The 22,750-nt window shown below is 56.1% G+C and overlaps 2 protein-coding genes across 5 annotated transcripts; both read right to left on the reverse strand.

Moving 5' to 3' along the window:
• Window positions 1-33: 33 nt before the first annotated feature.
• On the reverse strand, window positions 34-10,954 carry KHK (ketohexokinase). 3 transcript variants are annotated; one of them, XM_014850336.3, is made up of 8 exons: window positions 10,290-10,944; window positions 8,009-8,125; window positions 5,547-5,681; window positions 3,602-3,674; window positions 2,731-2,877; window positions 1,529-1,617; window positions 1,234-1,391; window positions 34-1,147 (listed from the first exon to the last, which is right to left on the reverse strand). In XM_014850336.3, the coding sequence occupies exons 1-8, from the start codon at window positions 10,379-10,381 to the stop codon at window positions 1,062-1,064; spliced, it is 897 nt and encodes a 298-aa protein (XP_014705822.1). In that variant the 5' UTR covers window positions 10,382-10,944; the 3' UTR covers window positions 34-1,061. The 3 variants fall into 3 exon arrangements, with proteins under 3 accessions (XP_014705822.1, XP_014705824.1, XP_014705823.1); XM_014850337.3 differs by lacking the exon at window positions 5,547-5,681 and adding an exon at window positions 5,867-6,001 and having other exon boundaries at window positions 209-1,147; window positions 10,290-10,954; XM_014850338.3 differs by lacking the exon at window positions 5,547-5,681 and having other exon boundaries at window positions 40-1,147.
• Window positions 10,955-11,281: 327 nt separating this feature from the next.
• On the reverse strand, window positions 11,282-19,085 carry EMILIN1 (elastin microfibril interfacer 1). Of its 2 annotated transcripts, XM_014850335.3 has the most exons (8): window positions 18,441-18,751; window positions 17,384-17,509; window positions 16,732-16,952; window positions 13,715-15,637; window positions 13,236-13,352; window positions 12,773-12,790; window positions 12,477-12,614; window positions 11,282-12,050 (listed from the first exon to the last, which is right to left on the reverse strand). In XM_014850335.3, the coding sequence occupies exons 1-8, from the start codon at window positions 18,608-18,610 to the stop codon at window positions 11,713-11,715; spliced, it is 3,051 nt and encodes a 1,016-aa protein (XP_014705821.1). In that variant the 5' UTR covers window positions 18,611-18,751; the 3' UTR covers window positions 11,282-11,712. The 2 variants fall into 2 exon arrangements, 1 of the variants encoding a protein (XP_014705821.1); XR_011504127.1 differs by lacking the exon at window positions 12,773-12,790 and having other exon boundaries at window positions 12,477-12,632; window positions 13,232-13,352; window positions 18,441-19,085.
• Window positions 19,086-22,750: the final 3,665 nt, after the last annotated feature.

Here is a 22,750-nt window from a genome sequence, read left to right on the forward strand (position 1 = left end):
GAGAGCCTAGTACACACCATGCACCATACTGGGCATTTTACACATTCGCTGATTTTATCCTCACACTAATTCTGTGATCATGCGGAATTAGCTCCATTTGACAGGGAAAGAAATTGAGGAAGATCAAGTTCAGTAACGTACCCAAGGTGACACAGCTAACTAAGTGGCAGATTGGAATTCAGGTCTGTCTGACTCCAAAGTCCATGCACTTTCTCACATTTTATGGCCTCACCCACCCTGCCCCAACTCCCGTATGGAAACTGGCCAATTCCCTAAGGGAAGCAGCGCTCTGTACCCCAGGTCACAGTTTGGGCTGAGATACCACTTTAACTACAAGTTGGCTCCGAGGGTGGAGCTTTCAGGCTCTGTGACAGTCACTGGGGAGATATTTTTGGACTGCAAAGCCTCCACCAAACCACACAGTAGGCTCCCGGCCAGCTGGCCTGTCAGGTTGGCTCAGCCATGTGGATACTCCTAGGGCTGTGAGACTGGAGTCTTGTGACAGTGCAGGCCCAGAGGAGCTTTTCTCATGGTTTGTGGTGATTTGGAAGGTTCCCTGGGGTGCGTGGAGTTAAGTGTCCTCCCCAAGCGGAAGGCTCCCGTCTCTACCCATCCCTGTGGCTGCATCTCACCAGAGGAGCTGGGCCACTGGTGGCAGGCAGGCCAGACGGGCGCGGGGCACTTCCTGCTGCTCTGGTATAGGCAGCCCCTCCTCTGGGCCTGGGGTGGGGTGGGGGTGGGGGGTGAATTCGGGGAATGGAGAAAAAGAGGGCGAAGGACTGTCATGTCAAAGCCTCGGGAATCCCCAGCCAGAGCAGTTCGGACATCAAGGACAAATGGACTGCCAGAGGAAGCTGGCTCGGGGAAGGAGATTTATTTGCTCTGCGGCTCTGCAGTATGAGACGCCAGGACACAGGCAGAGCCCTCCCACAGCCTGCATCGGCCCAGGGAGCAGGGCAGCCCGGATGCCAGGCTGGACAGAGGGGAGAAGGCAATGGCAGCCAGGGATGCCAGCCTCCAATGGGGGTGGTGGTGAGCTGGTGCCTCCTGCCACAGGGCGCTCACACGATGCCATCAAAGCCCTGCAGGCCGCACTTCTTGCCAGCCACCTGGCAGCCAAACCTCAGCGCCTCCTGCATGCTCTTTCCTGGAGGGAGGGACAAGTAGCTGGATCAACCTGGTCTTCTGGGCAGGGGCGGGCCCCGGCCCTGCCCCTCCTGCTGGGGTACTCACCCTGAGACAGGCTGAAGATGACAGAAGCATTGAAGGTGTCTCCAGCCCCCAGAGTATCCACCACCCGGGGTGGTGAGAAAGCATCCGAGTGGAGCAGCCGTCCATCAGGGCCCAGGGCATCGGCGCCCTCCTCAGCCCAGGCACACACAAGCACTGCCCTGCAAGACCCTCCACTCAGCCGGGTGTTAGCCCACCCTGGCCCCCAGCCTCATTCCCCCTCCCCAGGGCAGGCCCTGGAGTCCAGGCTCATTTGCTCCCCACACCTAAGGCCTCTTCCTGGCTTCCCCCAGCTCACCCTTTCCTCACACGACTGTACAAGCCCCTCAGGGCCTCCACCGCTGACCGGAACCCCAAGTGCTTGGCTACATCTTTGCTGACAAACACCTGTGGGCAGTGGAAGAGAGGCTGACAGTCACCTTAACTCCAGCCTCAGCTGTCACTCACCACCAGCAGCCTAGGCATGCCCCCATTTTATAATGCCACCTCCTCCAAAATGGCCGCCTAAACCCCCCAACATAGCATCTCTCTGTCTCACGGGAACACGTTTTCATATGTGCTCAAGATATGCTAGAATACAGCCCTGTAAATTGTGACACAAAAGCCCTAGTCTATTTGTTCCAAGATCCATGAATTTCCTAGCAATTGAAAACCCAAAGCAAGCCTGGAGCGCCATCTTGGGGTGCAATCTACCACTGCCAAGTTAAACCCCGGTTTTGGGGGTGGTTTTGTTTTGATTTTTTGTTTTCTTCGTACAACTAAGCCCTCTAGGTCTTGTTTCTTTATCTTTAAAACAAAGGAGTAGGAGTTCAAGAACTTCCCCAACAGCAGCTCCACATTAGAGTCACCAGAGAGACTTTTGCATTTTTTAATACTTCAGCCCAGGCTCTACCTCAGCCCAGGCTCTACCCCTATTGATCAAATGAAAAACGAAGGTGGGGCTCAGGCATCCCTATCTTTTAATGTGTAGCTAAGGTTGAGGCCCAACCAGCTTCAGCTATGATGCTAGGATTGTCCCTCAGGTTCCATTTACATCCTAGCCCTGCCCAAATTTACCTTGTGCAAGTCCCCTTTCCATCCTCCCTCACCCCCAGTGGCTCCCACAACCTGCCACCCACCCCAGAGCTGGAGGACACCTCCAAGAACTGTCTTATCTCATCATTTGACAGAGGGAAACACTGAGGAGGCCCAGGGAGGAGATGCTTCCACACAGGCTTGCCCTGTGGCTGGCTGCCTTGGACCTGTCCAAGCCCTCTGGCTACCCTCCCACCTATGTACCCACTAGGGTGGGGAAATTCTCCTCCTGGGCCACTGCTGAGGCCTGCACCAGAGCCCAAAGCTGGGGGTCTGCCTCTTTGCTTTGCCCCTCCACCTGCGAAAATGCCACCAAGCTAGGAATTGTCATTCCACGTGTAGTGGGCAGGACAAGGGGAAGCTCAGGCTCCCTTTAAGAACCAAATTAGCTGGACGTGGCAACGAGAGGCTGCGTGGGATGCTCACCACGTCTCCGTAGCCAAACAGCTGGAACAGCTCCTCTCGGGGCTTCTCCACCTCCACGGACACCTGGATCTTCTGCTCCGGAGGCTGCCTGGCATTGTGCTGTTCTATCCGCTGCAGCATCTTCACCTGCTCCGACGCATTCCGGCCCTGGGGCAGAGCAGGGCAGCTCAGGACCAGCTGGGCACTCTCCAGCCCATCTGGCCCATTCTTCCCTCCCTGCTGGAACTCTGGATGAGGGGCCAGAGGGGCCAGGAGAGGCTGGGCTGGAAACCCATCCTAAGTCTCAAAATTCTGGAGCTGTCCTGGACATTGGAGACCTCATCAACCAGCCCTACCATTTCACACATAAGGGGACTAAAGAATAAAAGAGAGACTTTCCTAAGGGCCTACAATAAATTAAATGACAGGGCTAGTTTTAGAACTCAGGACTTAGGGTTTCCTCACACCCAAACTCCAAAACTTCTCTTGGAATGAAGATTCTAGTTCCCTTTATTGGGAGCTGGGTCACGCCCTCTCATTCCTGCCTCCCCAGAGGTAATGGGTCAGGCCTCCTACAGCCAGGCTCCTGCCAGAGGCTGAGTCCGGAGGAGGTGAGGCAGCCTGTTAACACAGAAAGCACGAGACTTTGTCTGGAGCCAGCATCCTGCTTCTGGCGCCTACATCCTGCTGTGTGACCTTGAGTAAGTCACCCAGCCTTTCTCGGCCTTAGTTTCCTACCTGAAAACATAAAGAAGGATGAAGAGGGGATGAGGGGGGTTGGATTCATTTATCTCTAAGGTACTTTATGGTTCAAATAAACCAAGAAGGAGGCAGAACATGTGGAGGGCCTGGCAGGTTGAGACCCTTGAAACACAGGTAGGGCAGGGCTTGCCTCAATGTGGATCCACTTGAACCGGGTCAGATCAACCTTCTCAAAGTCCATAGCAGACACATCTGGCAGGTTGCTAAGTCACAGGACAGAAAGGACAGAGAAGAAGGAGCATGGTGAGGTCAGCGCCAGGATCTCTAATTGTATGCTGGGGCCCCTATGCCTGGTGCTGCCTGCAGCATGGCAGGAAGCTGGATCTACAGCACAGGCCTGAGACTCAGCTCTATGACAGACCCTGCCCAGGCGAAACTCCTGACCCCTCTTGCCCCACTCAGCTCCATCTAGACAGATGACTGGAGGCAGATTGTTAGGGTGCTCCTTCCTGTGTTTGATGCTGTAATATGTCTAAGGGCAAACAACTGCAGCATGTGTCAAGGGGTAAGTTCTGTGTGCCTTGGAGACCACATCTCCCAGAAACCTCTAAGAGCACCATGGACTACAATTCCCAGAATCCCTCTTGCCAGCAGCACACACAGCTCCCAGCATACAGTGTTCTGGGAAACTACAAATGCCATGGCCGTTCTGCCCGGAGATCGGGTCTGGTCCCACTCACTGCTGGCACCCCAGCGGTGACAGCACCACTGTCCTGAGTTTGGCAGCTCTGTGTTGAAATCCTGAGGTCAAGGTTGGTACTTGAGGATGAGTTTATGTTTGGCCGATTTCGGTGTGGAGACCTGGGAAGGGTTCGCCTTGAGCCTCCTTAGCCAGAGACCTACGCACAGCCAATGTCCTCCCCTCCACGTTCTGTAGCCAAATCCTCTGTTCTCTTAACCAGCTGTGTGACCTGGGCCTTTCCGAGGCTGCTTCCCCATTGGTATATGGGGCCAAAACCCCCAGCCTCAGAGGCCTGCTGCAGTTGGAGGTAACGGGTGTGGATATGCCTGGACTGAGGCCAGTGGGCAATAAACATTTCTCCTGGGAGCTCCTCTCCGTCCCTTCCTGTGAATACCCATGTCATGTCCTTGATCAAAGTTGCTTCAAGATTGTTGCTTAGTGGGCGGGTGACTAGGATTGCCCAGTGTGAAGGTCACTTCTACCATGCATGCCCAACCGCTCGTTCACTGGGACACACACACGGAGCCCAGGGACCACTGGTCATCAAGCTTGTCCCAGGATGACTGCCCCTCTCCCCAGGTCCAGTGGCCATGCTGGGCAGTAGAAACAGCCTGAACCCCAGGGCAGCTGGGCTTGGGCCATTTCAGCCCTAATATATTACCTAGAACACACTAGGTTCTCAGTAAACTAAACCTCTGAGATTCTTCAGGAGGGAATCTGGGAGAGATGAGAAGGCTCTGAGCCCACAGGACCTCTCCCTAGTAGCTTGTAACCCTAAAGGGATCCCTCTTTCCCCAGGTTAGCCCCACATCGGATGGCCCTGATTGGCTGACCCAATGTTCCCCTTTTCTCTACTTTAGCAATGGCTGTGAGTAGTGTGTGGTGTTTGGTCTGGCTTCACTATACTGGGGCCTTGGGGGACGAGGGGTACTCCTCTTTTTTGAACACCCAAACCCCAGCTCCTTGGTGCCATGCTGCAGGCTGGCAACTCTGGGGCTGACCCTGGAAATCCCAGTGGGCCCCCTTCAGGGCTTTAGATGGTTTGAATTACATCTCCTGTCCCTCTGTCCTCAGAACAATTTCCCCACGCTCACCCAGGCTGCTGATTGGCTAATTATGGAGGAATCACATCATAAATTACATTTTGCACAGGCCTGCCTGCCCATCCTTGGTGTCCACCAAGGCCACGTTGCCAGGCAAAGCAAAGCCCATCCCTTCCCACCTCACTTCTCCCCTAATTGAACACAATTCAGAAATCACTGAACAGTCTGGCACAGGGACAATTTCTGGTACAAAGAGAGAAGCCACAGAGGGCAGGCAATTGGGATGCCCATGGTGGCGAGTGAGGGAGCTGATTGGTGGGTTGTGGCAGGGCGAGGCCAGGGGGCCTTACGTGTCATAGAGCACAATGGTACGGGAGCCAGTGGAGTTGTTGACGATGCAGCAAGAGCATGGGGTTTCCCCCCTGCTCTGCCAGGCCACCTGAGACACGTCCACACCCCGCTGCCTGAAGTCAGCCACCAGGAAGCTTGGAGTGGAGCCGAGCCAAGGGAAGGGCAAGGAGACACAGATTAGAGCCTACAAGTGGCCTGGGCCTCCCACAAGGGTGGGGAGGGGTGCTGGAGCACGTAGGCCTCTGAGAGAAGAAGGGTCCTGTTCTGGGAGTTCAGTGACGATGGTAGCAGCTGGCAAGGTGCAGACAGGTGTACAAACCTGTAGGCATGCAGGATGGTGCGGCTACCACTGGCCTCGTTGATGATGACTGTGGAGATGGGGACGGAGCCCGTGGTGTGAAAGACTGTGTAGCGTAGGTCCACGGAATAGCGGCGGAGGTCATCCAGGACAAAACTGCCAGGGCGGAGTAACCCAGGGGAGGCGCAATTCGACAAGGGTTTGAGGACTGGAGGGTAGCTGGCAGGGCCACAAGAGCCCCAGAGTGCAAGCAGAGGGTACTCAGAGGGAACTGGAAATCACCGTGCTGTAGCAGGCTGTACAAGGGAGCAGGACAGGCAGGGGTGCCTAGCCTGGAACTCAGTGAGAAAAACACTAAGGTACACTCTAGGTCCTGGCTGAAGCAAACTCCAACCCTGACCTTGTCCTTCAGTCTGACTCAAGCTGAAAAGGATCTGCTTGTGTTCCTAAAGGTAAATAGGGTGAATTTGGGGCCTAGAGCATGTACCCTGTTGGAGTCAAGCAGGTGAGGGCACTGTGGCTTGTTTCATGCAAGGCCCAGGCAGAATTAATAATTACCAAGGTGATACTTTGCCCCCCCACCCGCTGCTGCCCTCTGCCTGCTCATCCCCATGGTACTCTTCTCTCTGAAGTCCTCTGGTCCTTCCCTCTCATTCTACACCTGCATCCATGATGCCCAGCCGGGAAGTGGGGCTGCCTGGTGGGCCTGCTCACTGCCCTCTCCTCTTGCACTGAGGCAAACCCTCCCGGGTAGTGAGCTGGCTCCCAGTGCCTGATTCCCCTCTGCATGGGCCTGGTCTAGACTCTCACTCAGAACTCCCTCCAATCAGAGTGAGCTGGCGGCGGGGGGCCCTCAGACAGACTGCACCAGCAGAACAAGGATGTCAGCCCCACCCCTCCCGGCCCTCTCTGGAAATGCCATGTCCTGTGCCCAAGAGCTGGCACTTATGCCCAGCAGCCAGCGTCCTGACTTTTCTCACTATGGCTAGACCACACTTTCAGCAACACCAAAGGTGGACAATACAGATTTGTACAAAGGTACCAAGTTGGGGTATCCTTCCTTGTCCTACATCTCCAGGATATTTAAGTAGTAGCTTTCCCACAGTATGGAAAATACTGTTTGGTTTGCCAAAACACTTCTGCACCCACAGTGCCTGGCAAATGGTAGGTGCTCATTAAATGTTTGTTGAACCATTGGGAGAATTTGGATGGTGGGTCCACTACCCTAAGCAAGAGCAGTCTTGTCTCTAGCTTGGAGGGTAGGCAGCTGCTGAAGAGGGTTAACCAGTGACTGGCTGTTGGTTCTGGGCCCCTCTGTCCAATCTCACAGGGCCCCTCTTGCCCCCTTATTCACTTCATGCCAGTTCATCAAGGAAGGGAATCTTTCTTTTGAACCCCTCAAACCAGGGTTCAAAGGGCTGTGCTTCATAGGCCAGCAACCTGGCAGCCTGCCCCAGTGCCCACAGTGGGCAAAGTGTGGGCCTCACCTCCTGATAAGCGCTTGCTGAAGCTGCAGTGCCAGGGGTCAAAGGGCTCTTGGGTCCCTGAAGCAGCCAACATGGAGAAAGCGCATGGGCCATTTATGGGCTGTAGCCTTGGCAGCAATGAGCTGGAGGCATGGGTCTGCGCCCAACTTTGGCACGTGGCTTTGGGGTGTCCTTGGGCAGGGTTCTCTCACTGCTTCAGTGAACAACGAGGACATGAGCACTGGCCCTACCCTCTCAACCAGGAAGAAACTGTGGGCCTGGACCCTGGGACCAAGGATGCTGGATGTCCCTGAGGTCAGGTGGGTACAACATGTCCCTAACTCCCTTCTGCCACAAGCACAGCCAGGATAAGCGACATGAGAAGGGCAAAGTCACATCCACTGCGGAGTCTGTTGGAAGCAAGGAAGGAGAAGATGGGGAAGCTGAAGCAGGCTCCAGGAAGTGGCCAAGAAAACAGGCTGTGGAAATGAAACCTTCAGCAGGAGCAGTGTTAACATCTGAGCAGCAGATAAGCCACACCAGGGAGGGTTTGGGATGCTGGTACTCCACTCCGCCCCCTCCCACCCATTTCTGGTGGCCACAAACCATTTCTTATAGCGTGCCCACCCACAGTTAAAACTTCCTTCTTCTCCCCCAACACTGCAGGCAGGCCTCCCCTGCTCCCTCCTCCACTCACTCGGCAACGTGGCCTGGGGCCAGTGAGCCCATGAATGCACAGGGGGCTCCAAGCAGGGAGAGAACAGTGCAGGAGTTGGATGCGTTGCCTCCACGTTGCCATCGCTGGGACAAGCACCTGCAAAACACAAGGAGGGTCCCTGCAACTCCAGCAGGCTGGTCCTGGGACAAACAGGGCCAACCACAGTGCCCTGGGTAGGGCCCACAAAATGTAGAAGCTGGGAGAACCCCCTCAGAAAGCATCCAGGCCATCCTCATTTTCTAGATGGGCCGCTGAGGCTCAGCGAAGGGAAGAGGCTTGACTGAGGATCAGGTCTGTCTCTCCAGTCCAGGCTAAATTCAAGTTCACAGCAATTCATTTCTATCTTCCACCTATTCTTATGACATCAAGAAACCACTCATTTGGGTCCATCACAATTTGAGGTCTCCACTCACTCTGGGTTAGCTCCTCCTCAGTTACAATGACCAACATCTCCTGCAGGGCTGCTGTACCTTCAGCCTCCTCCTTGAGAGGTGGATAACTCCAAGTGACTCTTCCCAAAGGTGTCAAATCTGCTACCTGCTCCTGCCTTAGGAGAGCCCACTTCAATAATAACTTCAGGTTAAAAGGAGTAAGACAGGAAGCAAAGCTGGACATTGTGATCATTTAAGAAGTGGAGCCAAGTTAACTTTTACGATGCCAAGAGTTAAAAAGATTATTAGATGGAGAACAGTTTTTCTCCATCTTTTTGTTTGTTTGCCTTTTTTCTCCAGCTTTATTGAAATATAATTGCCATACAACATTCTGTAAGTTTAAGGTGCACAATGTGATGATTTGATGTATGTATGTATGCGAAATGATTACGTTAAGGTTAGTTAACACATCCATCACCTCACATAGTTACATTGGTTTTTTTCCTTTAGTTTTTCTCCAACTTTATTGAAAATCTAATAAAAGGAAACTAACTCAAGATACACCTGAAGGGCTTCATTGTCATCACCAACAAAAAAAAATGATAACTTATGCATACATAGCCAAAGCACTTTAACGATTTCTCCTTTGTGCTCCAATAATACTGCGAGGTAAAGGGTGCAGGCTGTTACTTCTATTCTTCCCGTTCCAAAAAGAATAATAACAACTGTGGCAGCTTACAGTAAGAGGACCAAGTCCCAAAGAACCATTAATGAAGAGAAATAAATGAAGCAGAACTTTTAGGCTAAGGTATATTTGTACACAAAAGTCAACCCTGAAGTTCCCTTCAGCCTTGGGAAAAGTACATGACGATTCACGTGACCGTGCTGGGTGGACCCAAAGCCTGAAGAATGCCCGGGTCTCTCTCCTCAACTAGCCTCATGGTTCTCGGCTGTCGAGAACCTCATGGTGTCTTGCCCGAGCTCAATCTCGAGTTAGACTTTTACCCAGTTCTTGGCTGAGACAACTGATAGCCAAGGAGCAGTTCTCAGTAGTCTAAGTACTAGACTGCACCAAGAGAAAGCCTCGTATTCCACCCCACAGAAATGCCTTCTTGGGATTACAGTGTAATGGTGTGGTTCTTAGCAAGAGGGAATATAAGAACCAACAAATGACTCTTCAACTTTGACCAGACAACTAAGAAGGACGTCCACTATGTTGTCCACTGATTTTTGTAAAAAGGACTTCTGGTGAACTCCTTTAGGAATTTAGCACCAGAGAAAGTTTGTCACAGCTCATGAACCACCTCTATCCATAACATATGGCATCTCCAAATTTGCCTGCAGTGCCAGCAAGCCCCAAGCCATCGTGAAGCTCGAAGACTCTGGTTTTAAACGTTCTTGAACAGTCTAATTGCACATACTTCTTATGGTAACCTACCTCAATTGTTTTTTTTAGAGACAGATGAGATATCTATGTGGTAAATAAATTAGAAGGAAATGCTAGTGAGAGGCAAGTATACGGGTCTTGTTAAAAGGAAAGAAACCGGTCCTGCTCCATACTGGCTGCGCGCCCGTGGGTAAATCACTTCGTTTCTCAGTCTCTACTTGCTTATGGGTAAAATGGGGACAATGATGCCTGACACAGTCCCAGGGTTGGAATGGGAATTGGCGAACACAATGCTATCCAAAGCTTGGGTCTTATTACTAAAGGCCCAATTCTTTCCCCAGGTCCCGGGCAGAGGGCACCGGGGACCGGCTCCCGAGGAGGCTGGACCCTCACGGCCTCACTGCGGGGCCCCTGGCTCCGCGGCCCTGTAGTTTCGGCTGCTGGGCACAAACACGGGGCTGCAGCGACCCCTGGGGTCTCCGAGGGGCCCGGGCGCCTCTACCTGCTGTCCGTGTCCTCCTCCGGGTACTTGTCCACCACATTGATGATGTCCAGCACCACCAGCCCCACGCACAGGATCTGCTTCTCTTCCATGAGGCTGCTCCCGGGGTGTTCTGCCCAACCGGCGGACGGGGTTCCTCCCGGGCGCTGCCTCTTATCAGAGAGGATTGTGTCCCCCTCCCGGGGCTACCCTGGCTCCTCCTCCGCGTCCGGAGCTCCTCCTCCAGGGAGCCTCTTGTAGCGGCAAGGGGTGCAGCTGGGTGGAGGGAACGGAGCAAGGCCCTTGCTCCCCACGCCCACCGCCCCAAGCGGGCGTGGGAGCGCAGACCCCGAGGTCTTGGTCCCCGGCCTCCCTTTAGCAGGTTGCGTGGCCCAGCAGATGGCAACGCCTCCTACTTCTCGGCCTCAGTTTCCTCACTTGTCAGACGGACTCGGAGCTAAAGCAAACCTCTCTAAAGAGCGGCTATGCAACCTCATGAATGCAGAGAGAAAGTGCCATAGAAAGGCGCCCCTTGCCCCGCCCACCCCGCACCGGCAGCTACCAATCCAGACCCTACACCGGCGGGATTGAGCCGGGCCTCGCAGCTGCAGCTGGGACCCCGCAGCCGATGCCTCGGCTCGCGCGGTCGCGACCGCTCCGCCCGCCCCCGAGGCCCAGCCAATCCCAGGCCGTGGCCCCGCCTCCGCCGCGGAGCAGCCGGGGCCCGCAAGGTGAGCGGCGGGGTCACGTGACGGGAGACGGCGCCGGCGGCGCGGCGGGCTCGGCTCCCAGCACCCCCTGGCGGGCGCGGGAGGAACGGGCGTGATAGGGAGGACGGCCCGGCAGGGCTCTCAGCAGCCGGCGCACCTGGCGGCCCGCGCGTCCAGAGCAAAGGCGGGCAGAGCCACCCCCAGCAGAGCGGAGGGCGCAGGCGGGGCCCGGAACCCGGGGCTCCCCGCTCCCCGTCCCCTGTGCACTCCTGTCCACCCATGAACACATACTGGAGCAGACGGTTTGTTTTGTTTTGTTTTGTTTTTTTTAGAAAAAACCAAGTGTCTTTATTCCTGAATAGTTTAGTATGGCGGTGGTGGCCGGAGCCTCCCCGGGAGAGCCCTGGAGCCCAGGGAACCGGCCTAGAGGGCCAGTTAGGGGAGCAAAGGGCGTGAGGATCGGCTCCTCTGCAGTCCGAGTCCTGCAGGGGACGGCGATCAGGCCAAAAGTCTGGACGAGGGGACCCTGGAGTCCCCGACCCGGCGCGCTCCAGCCGTGGGGAGGAGATTGTTCTGGGCGCCTGTGCCGCAGCGGGTCCGGAGACGGCGGCTCGCCCGGGGCTGGGGTGCCAGGACGGTGCCCGGTCCCAGGCGGGGACCCGGGAAAGCCCACCGCCCCCGCTGGCTCTTTGGCCGGCATAGACACTTCGGGCCGGTGCGGCCCGGCCCCCTGTCTACACCTGTTCAAGCTCCAGGTCCCCGTAGAGCAGGGCGCCGCTAAAGATGGTGAGTGGCTCCTCGGAGTGCGCCAACTGCCCCATGACCAGGTCGATGCAGACCGTGTCCCCGGCCTGCAGGGGCAGAATGAGGCTGAAGACGCCCAGGGCGCCCGGGCTGGGCTGGCTCTCGGCCACCGGCTTATTTTCCAGGCCCTCGGGCTCATAGCCACCGGAGTCGATGCGGGCCACGCCCAAGTTAGAGCGGGACAGCACAGCTTCCACCTTCTCGTGCCGGTGCCCAGTCAGCACCGCGCTCAGCAAGTAGCGTCCAGCCAGTGGCGCCGTGAAAACACCTGGGGACAAAGATGGCATTCAGGAGGGGAGACAGGTGGCAGCGTCCTGGAAGGCCTCGGGGAGGCCACCCAGAAAGCCTGGACTAGGGAGGGACCCACTGGGTCTTTTCACCTCTCTTCCACTAGAATGTCAAATCCAGGAGGGCGGGGAATTTGGGGTTTTGTTCATTACCCACCCCCAGTACTTGAAACAGTGCGGGGCAAGAGCAGGCCCCCGATAAAGAGCTGTAGAACCAATGGCTCCTTCCCTCCCAACCCACCCCTCAGCCCAAGCTATAGTGAGAATGAATACATGAAGGAAAGAATCAGGGTCTCCCAAACCAGAGCATGAAAAAAGTTGCCTTGTCCAAAGGGGCAAGAACAAGAACATATCACTGCACAGCCTTGCTACTTCCCCGGGCCCTGTGTGCCCGCTCCCAGGCTCACCAGTCTCTGGATCATAGTAGCCCCCATCGTTGAGCAGGACTCTGTCGAAGGGCACTGTTCCTGGTTCAGACCGGGGCAAACTCAGGGCAGCTGAAAAGGCGACCCGGGGCACAGAGGCTGCCGGTGCCCCCTCTACTCCTGAGTGGGGCAGAGTGGCTGTCAAAGTGGATGCTCAGTGCAGAGCTGCCCAGCCCCCTTCCCTCCCTGGTCTCTACCCCCAGCGCTGCCCAAGGGCTTCCATCCTCCAACCCCTAGTTCAGTTCCCCTCCTTCCAGCATCTAATGCGAGGCACTTACCCTGTTCGCCTTGGGGACCTGTGGGAAGAAGAAAGGGAGCAGTGAGAAATAGGGTAGCTCTTGCTAAGTCACTCAGCAAACATCCACTGAGTCTGTCCCACTGTGCTAAGTGCTATGCAGACTGCAAAGCAGGAATCAGGATATCAAGAAAAGGAGGAATGAATAAGGTCCATTCTGTTCAACTGCTGGGCTGTAAGCCCTAGCCCCCAGCCTTTCACACCCTATGGAGCCCTCGTAGGCTCAGCCTTGGTCTTCAATACAGCAGTGAGGCTACCATATCCAGTTAGCCAACACAGTGACTGTCCCAGCTCCTAGTCACATTCCTTGTCACTATCAGCCATGTAGGACTCCCAATTCTTTGCCCCTTTCCCCCTTTTCTGTCAAGTTCAGAGTGGAATGTCAAGCCTGGGGCTGCCCAGGGGGGTGGTAACCCTGGCTACAGCATGGATCTCAGCCCACATACCTGGTGGCCCAATAGGCCCCTTTTGTCCATCTTTGCCTGGAGGTCCTGGAGGTCCAGCAGGGCCTGGGGGTCCCTGCACCCCAGGAGGACCTGGGGGCCCAGCCTCACCTGTAGGCCCTACAGTGACAAAACTAAGTTGAAGGACAGTCATATAAGGAGTTTCCAAAGGGCAGAAAGGTGGTTGCTCCATGAACAGGGTGATGGGGCCCCTTGCTACCCATGCTGGAGACCTGGCTGGCAGAGCAGCCCCACCTCCACTCACAGCCCTGTCTGAGCTGCCAGGGGAGGGCAGGGAGCTGGGACCTTGGATCATCTCTTGTGAACAAACCAACCCCTGGGACAGTGCTGGGTCTGCCATTCATGCTGGGTAGAGCAAGGAGAAAGTAGAGGAGGTTAAGGCTGGGTTGCTGTGGGGTAGGAGGACGAGAAAGGACTTGAAAGGGGTACCCCCCACCCCATGCCTCCTCTTGCCCCCTCACCAGTGAGATCCTTCAGACTGAGCTGGTGAAGCCGGTCCTCCAGGAGCAGCAGGGAGCTGTTGAGGGCACCGAGCCGCCTGCCCAGGCCTGCTTGCCCCCCCAACAGCTTCTCCAGCAGGGCTGCCTGTGTCTGGCTGGTGCTGTTGGTTTCCCGCAGCCCAGCCCAGAGCCCAGCCACGTGTCTGGAAAGGCCCTCACGCAGGCCCTGCAGTCCCCCAGCCACTGTGTCCAATCGTTCACAGACTCCCTCAAGGCGGCCCAATCGTCCCTCTAGGCTGGGGCACTGGCCGGCCTGTGCCTGTCCCTCTTCCAGGCCTCGGAAGCGCTCCTCACTCTCTGTAGCATGCTCTGTGGCCTCCTGCTGCAGCCTATTAATCTCAGAGATGATGCGGTCCTTGGTGGCTCCCAGGTCAGCCAGATCAGAGCCCTGGCCCTCTACGGTGGTCTGGAGCTCATGCAGTGAGTCATTGAGGGAGCTGAAGGTAAGAATAACCTCAGAGAGCTCTCCTTGCAGGGCCTGCAGGGCTGAGCCAGAACTGCCCCCAAACACACTGAAGCCGTCCAGAGGCCCACGGCTTGGTCCCCCAACACCTGGACCAGCCCCAGGGCCCCGAGGTGGTAACAGGGGGCAGGAGCAGCGCTCCACACCATCCCGAAGACGGCCCAGTTCCTCTTGGACACCCCCACAGGCCCCACAGCCCTCCTCCCCACGGGCTTGCAGCAGACCCTCCAGCTGGCCCACTCGCGCAGCCGTGAGATTCAGCTGCAGTGTGAACTCTGTGGCTGTCTCATCCTGCGCATCGATACGACCCTGGAGCTGGCCCACGACCCCTTGCAGTCTTTCCAGCATGGCCTGCCGGGCATCCCCAGCTGCTTCCAACTTGTGCAGGCCAGAGCCCACGAGGTGCAGCTGCCCCTCACTGTCCAGCACCCTGCGCTCCAAGGCACTAAGGATCTCGCTGACCTGGGCGTCTTGCTCCTCTGGGGCCCCAGAGCAGAGCTGCCCACATGCCTGTACAGCCCCTGCCACCTGCTCTTCCAGCAGATCCAGTCGCCCACCCAGCTCCCCACTCACATTGGTCAGCAGCCCCTCCAGTTTCTCTAGTCGGCCCTGGGCAGCAGGCAGCCAGTGGCCCAGGCCCCCAGGACGCCCAGGCCAGCCCTCCTCCTGTTCCTCCGAAGGACCCAAGGTGGAGTTGAATCGGTCCTCCAGGCGAGAGAGGCGGGATGCTAAACTGGTATAGCCTGGGGGGTGACCGCCCTGCCCGGCTGCTCCTCCCAGCTCCGTGCCTCGCCGCCCGCTCAGCACTGTCACTGAGCCAGCCACTACATCCAGCCTCCGCTCCAGCTCTGCTAGACGCCTGCCCAGCTCCGGAGGGCAGCATTCCTGAGGGGGCCTGCGGCCCAGGGTCTGCCCGGTGAGCTGCCGCTGCCGCTCCTCCACAGAGGCCAAGAGCTTCTCCAGTGCTCGCAGTCGCTCCCTGTCCTCCTGCTGCTGCCGGCGGAAGCCATCCAGCCCCGCCAGGCACACAGAGCAGGACTCCTGCAGTCTCCGCTCCAGCTCCCGCAGCGGCTCCTCACTGTGGCCAGGCGGGGCTGGGGCTGGGTCCAGGACCCTGCCGCTACCGCCACCTCCACTGTGATGGTTGTTGAGATGGCCCAGCTCCTGGTCATGGGTGGAGACGCGGTTGTCCAGGAGCTGCAGCTGCTGCTGGATCTCGTTGAGGGTTTCGTGCACACCAGGGCGGGCAGCTGCATCTGCTGGCTGCTGCCTCCCATTAAAGGCTGTCTCCACAGCCCTCTGGACATCTTCCGCCAGGCGCCCACTCAGTCCCTGCAGGACGCCCCGAAGGCCCTGCAGCTCCTTTGTTAGGCTCTGCACCTGCTCCTCCAGCTGCTGCACCTTCTCGGACTCCCCGGGACCTGGGTGAGAGGGGAAGGCATAAGGCAGAGGGGTCAACTTCAGAGCTCAGTGCCTACCTCCTAGGTCCTGCTCTCCCCAACTCCAACGAGGGGTCTGAGGTCCTAGCTGATTCAGCCACTTTTTAGCTGGGTGATTTGGGGAGGAAAATATGGAAGGAAATGCCATTCACTGAATGCCTCTAAGCCAAATTTGTACCAGCTCTTTCCCCCTTACAACAACTCCAGTGGGCAGAAACCATTAGCTCTTCCCATTTTGTACACTGGGAAACAGAGCAGAGAGATTAAGTAACTGGGCCATGGATCACAAGTTTAATAAGCGGCAGAGCCAAGTTCCAACACCAGGTCATCCATGTGACCACCAACCCCAAGTCCTTTCCATTGTCCAGAGTTGCCTCTGAACTTTATGGAAACTGTTTCCTCATCTGTGAAAGGGGAATGACACGTTGTCGCTCCCTCAGGGCGCGCGAAATGGGAATGTTGGGGAGGCACTGTGGGCCCCACAACAGTGGCTATTCCAGGGTGGCACCTCTTCACACCACCACAGGGACAAACTAGGTTCTGCGACAAGCCTGTGGGGGCGCTAGCTGCGTGGTGGGCGAGTCAGCCAGAAGTTCCTGTTTCCATAATGACAGGATGGCTATCTCCCTGGCAGGCAAACACAGCATGCCGCAGTGCCTGGCACGCAGGGAAGGCAAAAGGGACGGCTGCATTCTGGGACCTGCAGTCTCCAGAGGCCACCGAGGGGCCTGGGACCTGTAGTCGGTTGCAGTGCATGCTAGGACTTGTAGTTTCAACTCTCTATCCCCTTGGACCAAGCTTCTCGAAGGAATGCCCCCTTCCTCCCGCAGCTGTTCCCAACTATGAAGTATCTTGGCCACATGTGGGCGTGCGTGAGCACGTTCTCTTTCTCTGCTTTCTTTTTCTCTGGGTCTCAATCTCTCTGCAGGAGGGCAGGGAATTTCAGGGATCCCATTAACTCCCTTCTGTCCCTTTCTTCTGACTCGGAGCACGGGGTTTTTCCCTCAGCAGCCTGGCCCCACATTTCCCACCCAGCACCATCTCCCACTTCTCTCCCCAGCGGCTCCCATACTCACCTTCCCCCCCTAGTCCACTCAGGTGGCTGCCTGCACTGGAGCCAGAGAGGTTGGGGCGGGCAGGCCGGATCTGGGGCCGTGGTGTGGTAGGTGCAGGACCCAGAGCTGGGGCAGGGCCCTCAGCACAGTCATCGCCCCCGTACCCCTGACAGCACCTCCACTCCATATCCGTCACTGTCTTGTAGGCCACGCGGTAGCGAGGGCGGAGGAAGCTGCGGTACCTGGGAGAGGCAGAGGGAGGCCTCTTTACTCCTCCCTGTGCAGCTGCTGGTGGGCACGGCCTGTCCCTCAGGCTGGGTCCCCCTTACTGTCCAGCATGTGGCCTTGCTCACTTGACAGCTGTCAGCATGTTGGCCAAAGGTCAAATCCCTGTTCTTCCTCCCCTTGTCCTGTGCTGGAACCTTGAACTCCCCTCCTTGAGCATGACCCAGCCCAGAGAAGGCATTTGCGGGCTGCTAGGGTGGCCTAGGTAAAAGTTTGCCCTCAACATCCCACCAGCCAAACTGTTGCCTCAGCATCTCCTCAAAAGGGCTATGACTGAAGACCCTGGTCCTGCCCCTTGCTTTGTATGAATTCCCTGAGTTGGCTGCTGGCCTTCTGCCCTAGCCCAACCCCCACCAAGTGCCCACCCTCCCCCAGCAAGGAGGCTCACATGATGCTTCGGGGACACTGGGGCTGGCCCCAGCCACAGGGCTGGTAGTCGGGCTTGATGAAGGTCTCTACTCCATCCTCAAGGACACAGCTCACTGTCCGGGTCACCACGTAGGCACACCAGTTCCTGCAGGTACAACCCCACCTGGACCCAAGGGCCAGAGACACATGCCCCAGAGGAGGGCCCTGGGGCTTCCAGAGGGGCTGAGGGAGGGTCAAAAGGGCCCCTGGGGACCAGTGGGAGCCAGGGCTTTGGCAGGGGCAGCTCCCCCACGCCTTCCTGTGAGGCAGGAATTGATAAAGACTTTTCAAGATGGGGAGAGGAAGCGCAGAATGGAAAACCACAACTACGATAAGTATATCCTCATGGCTAGGGGGTCCTGGGGAGCCTCTGAATTCACACATTCATCCGTGTCCCTTTCTGTCTCAATCCCCACCTTGGTGTGACCTGTATGAGCTGGCTAGCCAGGTTCCTCTGGTGACCCCCTGGATGCTGGCTTCCACCCACCCCTCAGGGGAGAAGATGGGGCAGGAAGGGGTCCAGCCCAGGGTTAAGCGGAGAATAAGCTACTGATAAATCCTGCCCTCCTTGGGGCTTGCAGTTCTACACTCCTGGCCCCATTCATGCCAGCCTCTGATCTGTGTCTGGCTGGAGAGCCAAAAGGAGCAGAGTAGGAGTGGTGTCTCAAACATGGATTACTGGATGGGGCTGAGGAAGCCCTAGAAAGGCATAAAAGGTCTGCCCAAGGATCCCAGGCTGGTACGCAGCTGGCAACTGGCAGGAAGGCCTGGCTCCTGCTTCTCAGGGTAGTTTCCCTGGGCACCTGGGGAGGATGTGGGAGCTGATCCCCCTGAGGTTAGACAGGGGGACCTATCTATTCAGGGGTCCCTGGAAATGCCCAGGAGGAAGTTAACTGTGTGAGGAGCCACCTAATGGGGGGCTTCCTCTGCCCCTCTTCTCTGTATTAGGGTAGGCAAGGCAGGGACCGGGATATCCACCTTCTTCTGACCCACCTTCCCACCCACCCCCAGTCTTGGGCCGGGACCCAGACTCTTACCTGTGGCGGCTGGCAGGCCGGGGGGCACTCTGGGCCTGGGGCCCTCCAGGGCTGAGGGCCCCGCCACTCCCTGTGTAGAGGCTGTAACCACGAGGAGGGTAGCTAGCTGCCCTCACAGCTGTGGTCAGCAGGCAGCAGAGGTAGCAGCTCCAGAAAGTGCTGGGGGCCATGATGGGGGCGCTCCGCGGTGGCCCTCAGAGGCACATCCCAGCCTGACCACTGGCGCCTCTGCCTGGAGCAGGGGATGCCGCTGCTCCGAGGGACAGCGCGGTCAGGTCCTGTCCCCAGCTTCCTGCCGGCAGCCCCCAGCCACACGCCTCCTCCTTGGCTGCCTGGCCTGACCCCTCTCCCCCTCCTCTTTCCTCCTCAGGCTCCTGTCTGTCCCTCCCTCGGTTCCTTCCGCTCTCCTCTTCTCCACTTCTGAGGGGAGTTTGTTCTCTGTGCCCCTGGCCTCCTGCGCCTGGTCCCTGCCCGTCTCAGATGCTGGTTCCTGGGCCTCTGCTCCTTTGCTCAGCTGGCCGTCCTCTGGTCTCCCTGTTTTCCCCAATGACCAGATCCTGGGGGTGACAGGGCTTTGCCCCTGTGGCTGTTGAGAGGCACAAGAGTGGCTGTGGGGCGGGCCCTGGCCTCTCGCCTCCCTCTCTTGCTCACTCCTCTCCCTTCCCCCCTGTCTGGCTGGCGGTCCAGCCTCCCCCTTCCTCCCCCCATCTCTCCAACCATCGTGCGCCACATCTGCTTCTTGTTAACTCCGGGAAAGAGAGAAAAAAAAAGGAAAAACAGAGAAATGTGGAGTTGCCGCCGGGCTTGGGGCCAGCCTCTCAGACGGGCCACATGGAGCGGAGCCGGGGCCAGCGCTGGGGGGAAGGCCCAGGGCTGGTCGCTGAGACAGGGAACGGGAGCTGGAGCCACAGCTCTCCTGGGGCCAGGGCAGGCCTCCCCTGGGAAAGAGACCTGAGAGGCAAGCCTAGAGGGGAGAGGAGGAGGGGAGGACTATAAAAGGGAGAATGGACTTGTAGGCTCAACAGAACATCACTCACCATCGAGTCCAGCTGCCTCCTTTTATAGATGTGAAAGTTGAGGCCCAGAGTGGGAAAGTAACTTGTTCAAGGAAACCCAAGTCAAGAGCAGGGCTGCGATTAGAATCTAAATACCTAGGTCAATGATTTGGGAGAAAGGAGAGGAGAGAGGGCTACTGGGCCAGGGAGGAGAAGGAAAAGGACTCCATTGAGGCAGGCAGGAAATTCAGAGAAGCCAGAAGAGGAAGACAGGAATCTAGAAATGGGGGAGCAGTCTTCTGTCAAGCATGGAGAGGACATGGGCAAGAGGAAAAAGAGTCTCTTGAAAGGCCGAATAAATACGGGTCCCAGGCTTGTCTTGGTGAAGGTCAGGCCATCAGTGGGGGAGGGGAGGGAGGGAGGTAAACTGGGTCCTATCTATATAGTGCCAAAGGATTCACTCCCTAGCCTGGAGGCAAGTCTGATAGCCTCTGTAGCAGGCAAGGAACTCAGTCACATTCAGCCATCAGTCTGACCAGCGATGTCTGAATCTGTCAGCTGGGCTCCCTTCACCATCTGGCCCCTCAGCATTGTGTCCTGGACAAGGTCTCCCTGTGTGTGGGCACACTCAGGAGAGCGAAGCGGAAGGACTACAGAGAAAGGAGGCGAGAGTGCTGTGTGCCAGGTGCCCTGCAGGCACCCAGGTAGCAAAGCATGTATAAGACTCAGTGAGGAGCAGCTGGGGCTGCTGGGGATGGGAGACAAGCTCCAGAACAGAGAATTAACAAGGGCAGGATAGACAGAGTGCCGAGGGGGCCAGACAAATGGATGCAGCATGTTCTGGGGAAGAGGAGGGGGAAGACAGCTGGTTGCTGAGAAGAGTCAGAGAAGAGCTGTTGGAAGAGAGAGAACCTGAACAGTGTAGCGGTGGGGGGGGGGGGGGGCGGGGGGGGGGGAGTGAAGAACAGAGAAAGGGAGCCGGAAGATTCCAGGTTGGGGAAGGTGGTCTGCCTCAGTTTCCTCCTCTACAACATGGAATAATAATAGTATCCCCCTTCCTAGGTTTGTGGGGATTATGTTAAAACATGTAAAGCACTTAGAAAAGTGTCTGGCATATGGTCAACGCTCAATAAATGTTAGCTCTTATTTGTGTCAAGAGGAAGTGGGACAGAAAGAGAAGTAGACTGTGGAAAAATTAGGGAAAGACTCAGATAACTGGTTAAGAGCTTGGATTACAAGCATTTGAGTAGGGGTCATTCACATGTAGCAAGAAGACACGGTCAGCAAGAGCAATGGGCAGGGTGTTAGGGGACAATGGAGCTGGTTCCAGCTCCTCCTCTCAGTAGTGTTATCACTTTGAGCAAATCCCATGACTCCACTGGAGGTCTGTTGTCTGCTATGTCTAAGGTCCCTTCCAAATTCTACATTGCAAAGTGATGCAGACTTGGAAGAGGAGGCTGTGAGTGCTTGGTGACTGCCTGGGTAATGAGAGACCAGATGAAGGGAGACACCAGAGAAGATTCCAGGGTTTGAGCCAGGATGGGTAAGTCAAGAAGAAGAGCAGGTTTGGAGGAAAGAAAGATGATCTAAGTTTGGACATACTGAATTTAAGATGACAGTAACACATCTCAATGGAAATGCATGTCCAGGACAGGTTAGAAATCTGGGTCTTGATTCTGGGAACAATTTGCAGGGCAATAGTTGGAAACCATGAGAATGGATGCCACCAAATCTTCAATGTGACTCTGAGTGATCTGTCTCTGAGGTCCTATGGCCCAGAATGTGAGCCTGATGGCAGGGAGAAATGTTGGTGAAAAGAAAGAATGCTGGGGTCCAGCCCTGTGGCCAAGTGGTTAAGTTCACGGCTCTGCTTCCACGGCCTGGGGTTCACTAGTTTGGATCTCAGGCACGCACCTACACATCACTCATCAAGCCATGCTGTGGCAGCATCCCACACAGAAGAACTAGAATGGCTTACAACTAGGATATACAACTATGACCTGAGGCTTCAGGGAGGAAAAAGAAAAAGGGAAGATTGGTAATAGATGCTAGTTCAGAACTAATCTTCCTCATCAAAAAAAAAGCATTAAAAAAAACCCCTTATTTATAAAAAGACAGAATGCTGGAACCAATGGAAATGGAAATTTCTGGCTGCTGCCCCTTAGAGGTGTAGGGATCAGCACAGGGAGACTTGAAGGAAATGGTCCTAGGAGATCCTCATTTCATAGGAGCTGTAGTGGAAGGGTGCAGCTTTGTCCCTGGACTCTGCATCAGTTCTAGGCTCTGGCCCTGGCAGGAAGCCACTTCCCCTCCAGGTTGCCCTGGCTGCTGCTGTGGGTTTTCTTTCTCTGCTCTTTCCCCTCTTCTTTCCCTTTAGGGGGTCTCTAGCAACCTGAAAAGTCATCCCAGCCATCTTGTCACTGCTCAGTTGTTACCCATTCCTTTGCCTGCCCTCTTAAGTTTAAAAATCTGTTATATTTTAAGTGTGTCAAGTCAAAAATGTTGGTTTTGAAATACAATTGCAGTAGGTTGCATTTCATTTAGTCCTGTAATTAGGAGCCAAGACCTAGGGGCCAACATGAATATCTGTGAAATCTCAAATGAGATCTGGGTTCACTGAGGAAGCCTGAGGTGTGGGGCATGCAGGCAACAATGGAGACTAGGTTTAGAGAGAATGCAGTGGTGACACTGGCAGGTAGCCACAAATTTCCAAAGCAAGTGGCAAGAGAATTCCTGAGACCGAAAAAGGCTAAGACCCTGGGGCACTAGTACAAGATCTATTTTATAACCTCTCCAAGACAGGGAATTTCCAAGGGTCTAGTGTCAGAGGGAAATCTTGGTTATACTAGGCAAACAACTCATTCAGTCAACCATCACTGACTGAGCAATGAGCTCAGGTGCCCAGGGGCACCAGCAGTAAGGAACACTTTATGTCTAACGCCCCCTGTCAGATGATGGAATATCGGAAGGAAGAAAAGGGAAATAATACGAATTGGGCCTTCGGTCATGAAAACCCAGATAGTAATTCAAGCTTGTGGAGACTCTTGAGCAAAAGTCCACTCCTGCTCAAACGCACACATCTTCCTTTTCCCTCCAACCCTTCCCACAGGTACAGTACTTTAGGAGCCAACCTCCTTGGACTCAGGGTCCAGGCCCCTTTTCCCAGGTCTTGTTGCTTTTTCACTCCTGAACCTAATCCTGACCTCATGTCTTCTTGAAAATGTCAAACTAATCACAGAGGTTAGGCTCCACGCGGGTCCTGGTTCCCCTCCATCCTCTCCGCCTCCCTCTACTCCCCCCAGGATGAGGCTCTCC

The sequence above is a fragment of the Equus asinus genome, chromosome 6 (assembly GCF_041296235.1).
Source record: "Equus asinus isolate D_3611 breed Donkey chromosome 6, EquAss-T2T_v2, whole genome shotgun sequence".
Lineage (NCBI taxonomy): Eukaryota > Metazoa > Chordata > Mammalia > Perissodactyla > Equidae > Equus > Equus asinus.

Excerpts from the sequence above, each read along its gene's own strand:
- KHK (XM_014850336.3), bottom strand. The coding sequence starts at position 10,381 with ATGGAAGAGAAGCAGATCCTGTGCGTGGGGCTGGTGGTGCTGGACATC. Across the intron at positions 3,675-5,546 it reads ACCATTGTGCTCTATGACAC|CAACCTGCCAGATGTGTCTG; the intron begins GTAAGGCCCCCT and ends CCTGTGACTTAG. Across the intron at positions 1,148-1,233 it reads CATCTTCAGCCTGTCTCAGG|GAAAGAGCATGCAGGAGGCG; the intron begins GTGAGTACCCCA and ends CCCTCCCTCCAG.
- EMILIN1 (XM_014850335.3), bottom strand. The coding sequence starts at position 18,610 with ATGGCCCCCAGCACTTTCTGGAGCTGCTACCTCTGCTGCCTGCTGACC. Across the intron at positions 15,638-16,731 it reads GAGTGGACTAGGGGGGGAAG|GTCCCGGGGAGTCCGAGAAG; the intron begins GTGAGTATGGGA and ends CCTCTCACCCAG. Across the intron at positions 12,051-12,476 it reads CTACTATGATCCAGAGACTG|GTGTTTTCACGGCGCCACTG; the intron begins GTGAGCCTGGGA and ends CTTTGTCCCCAG.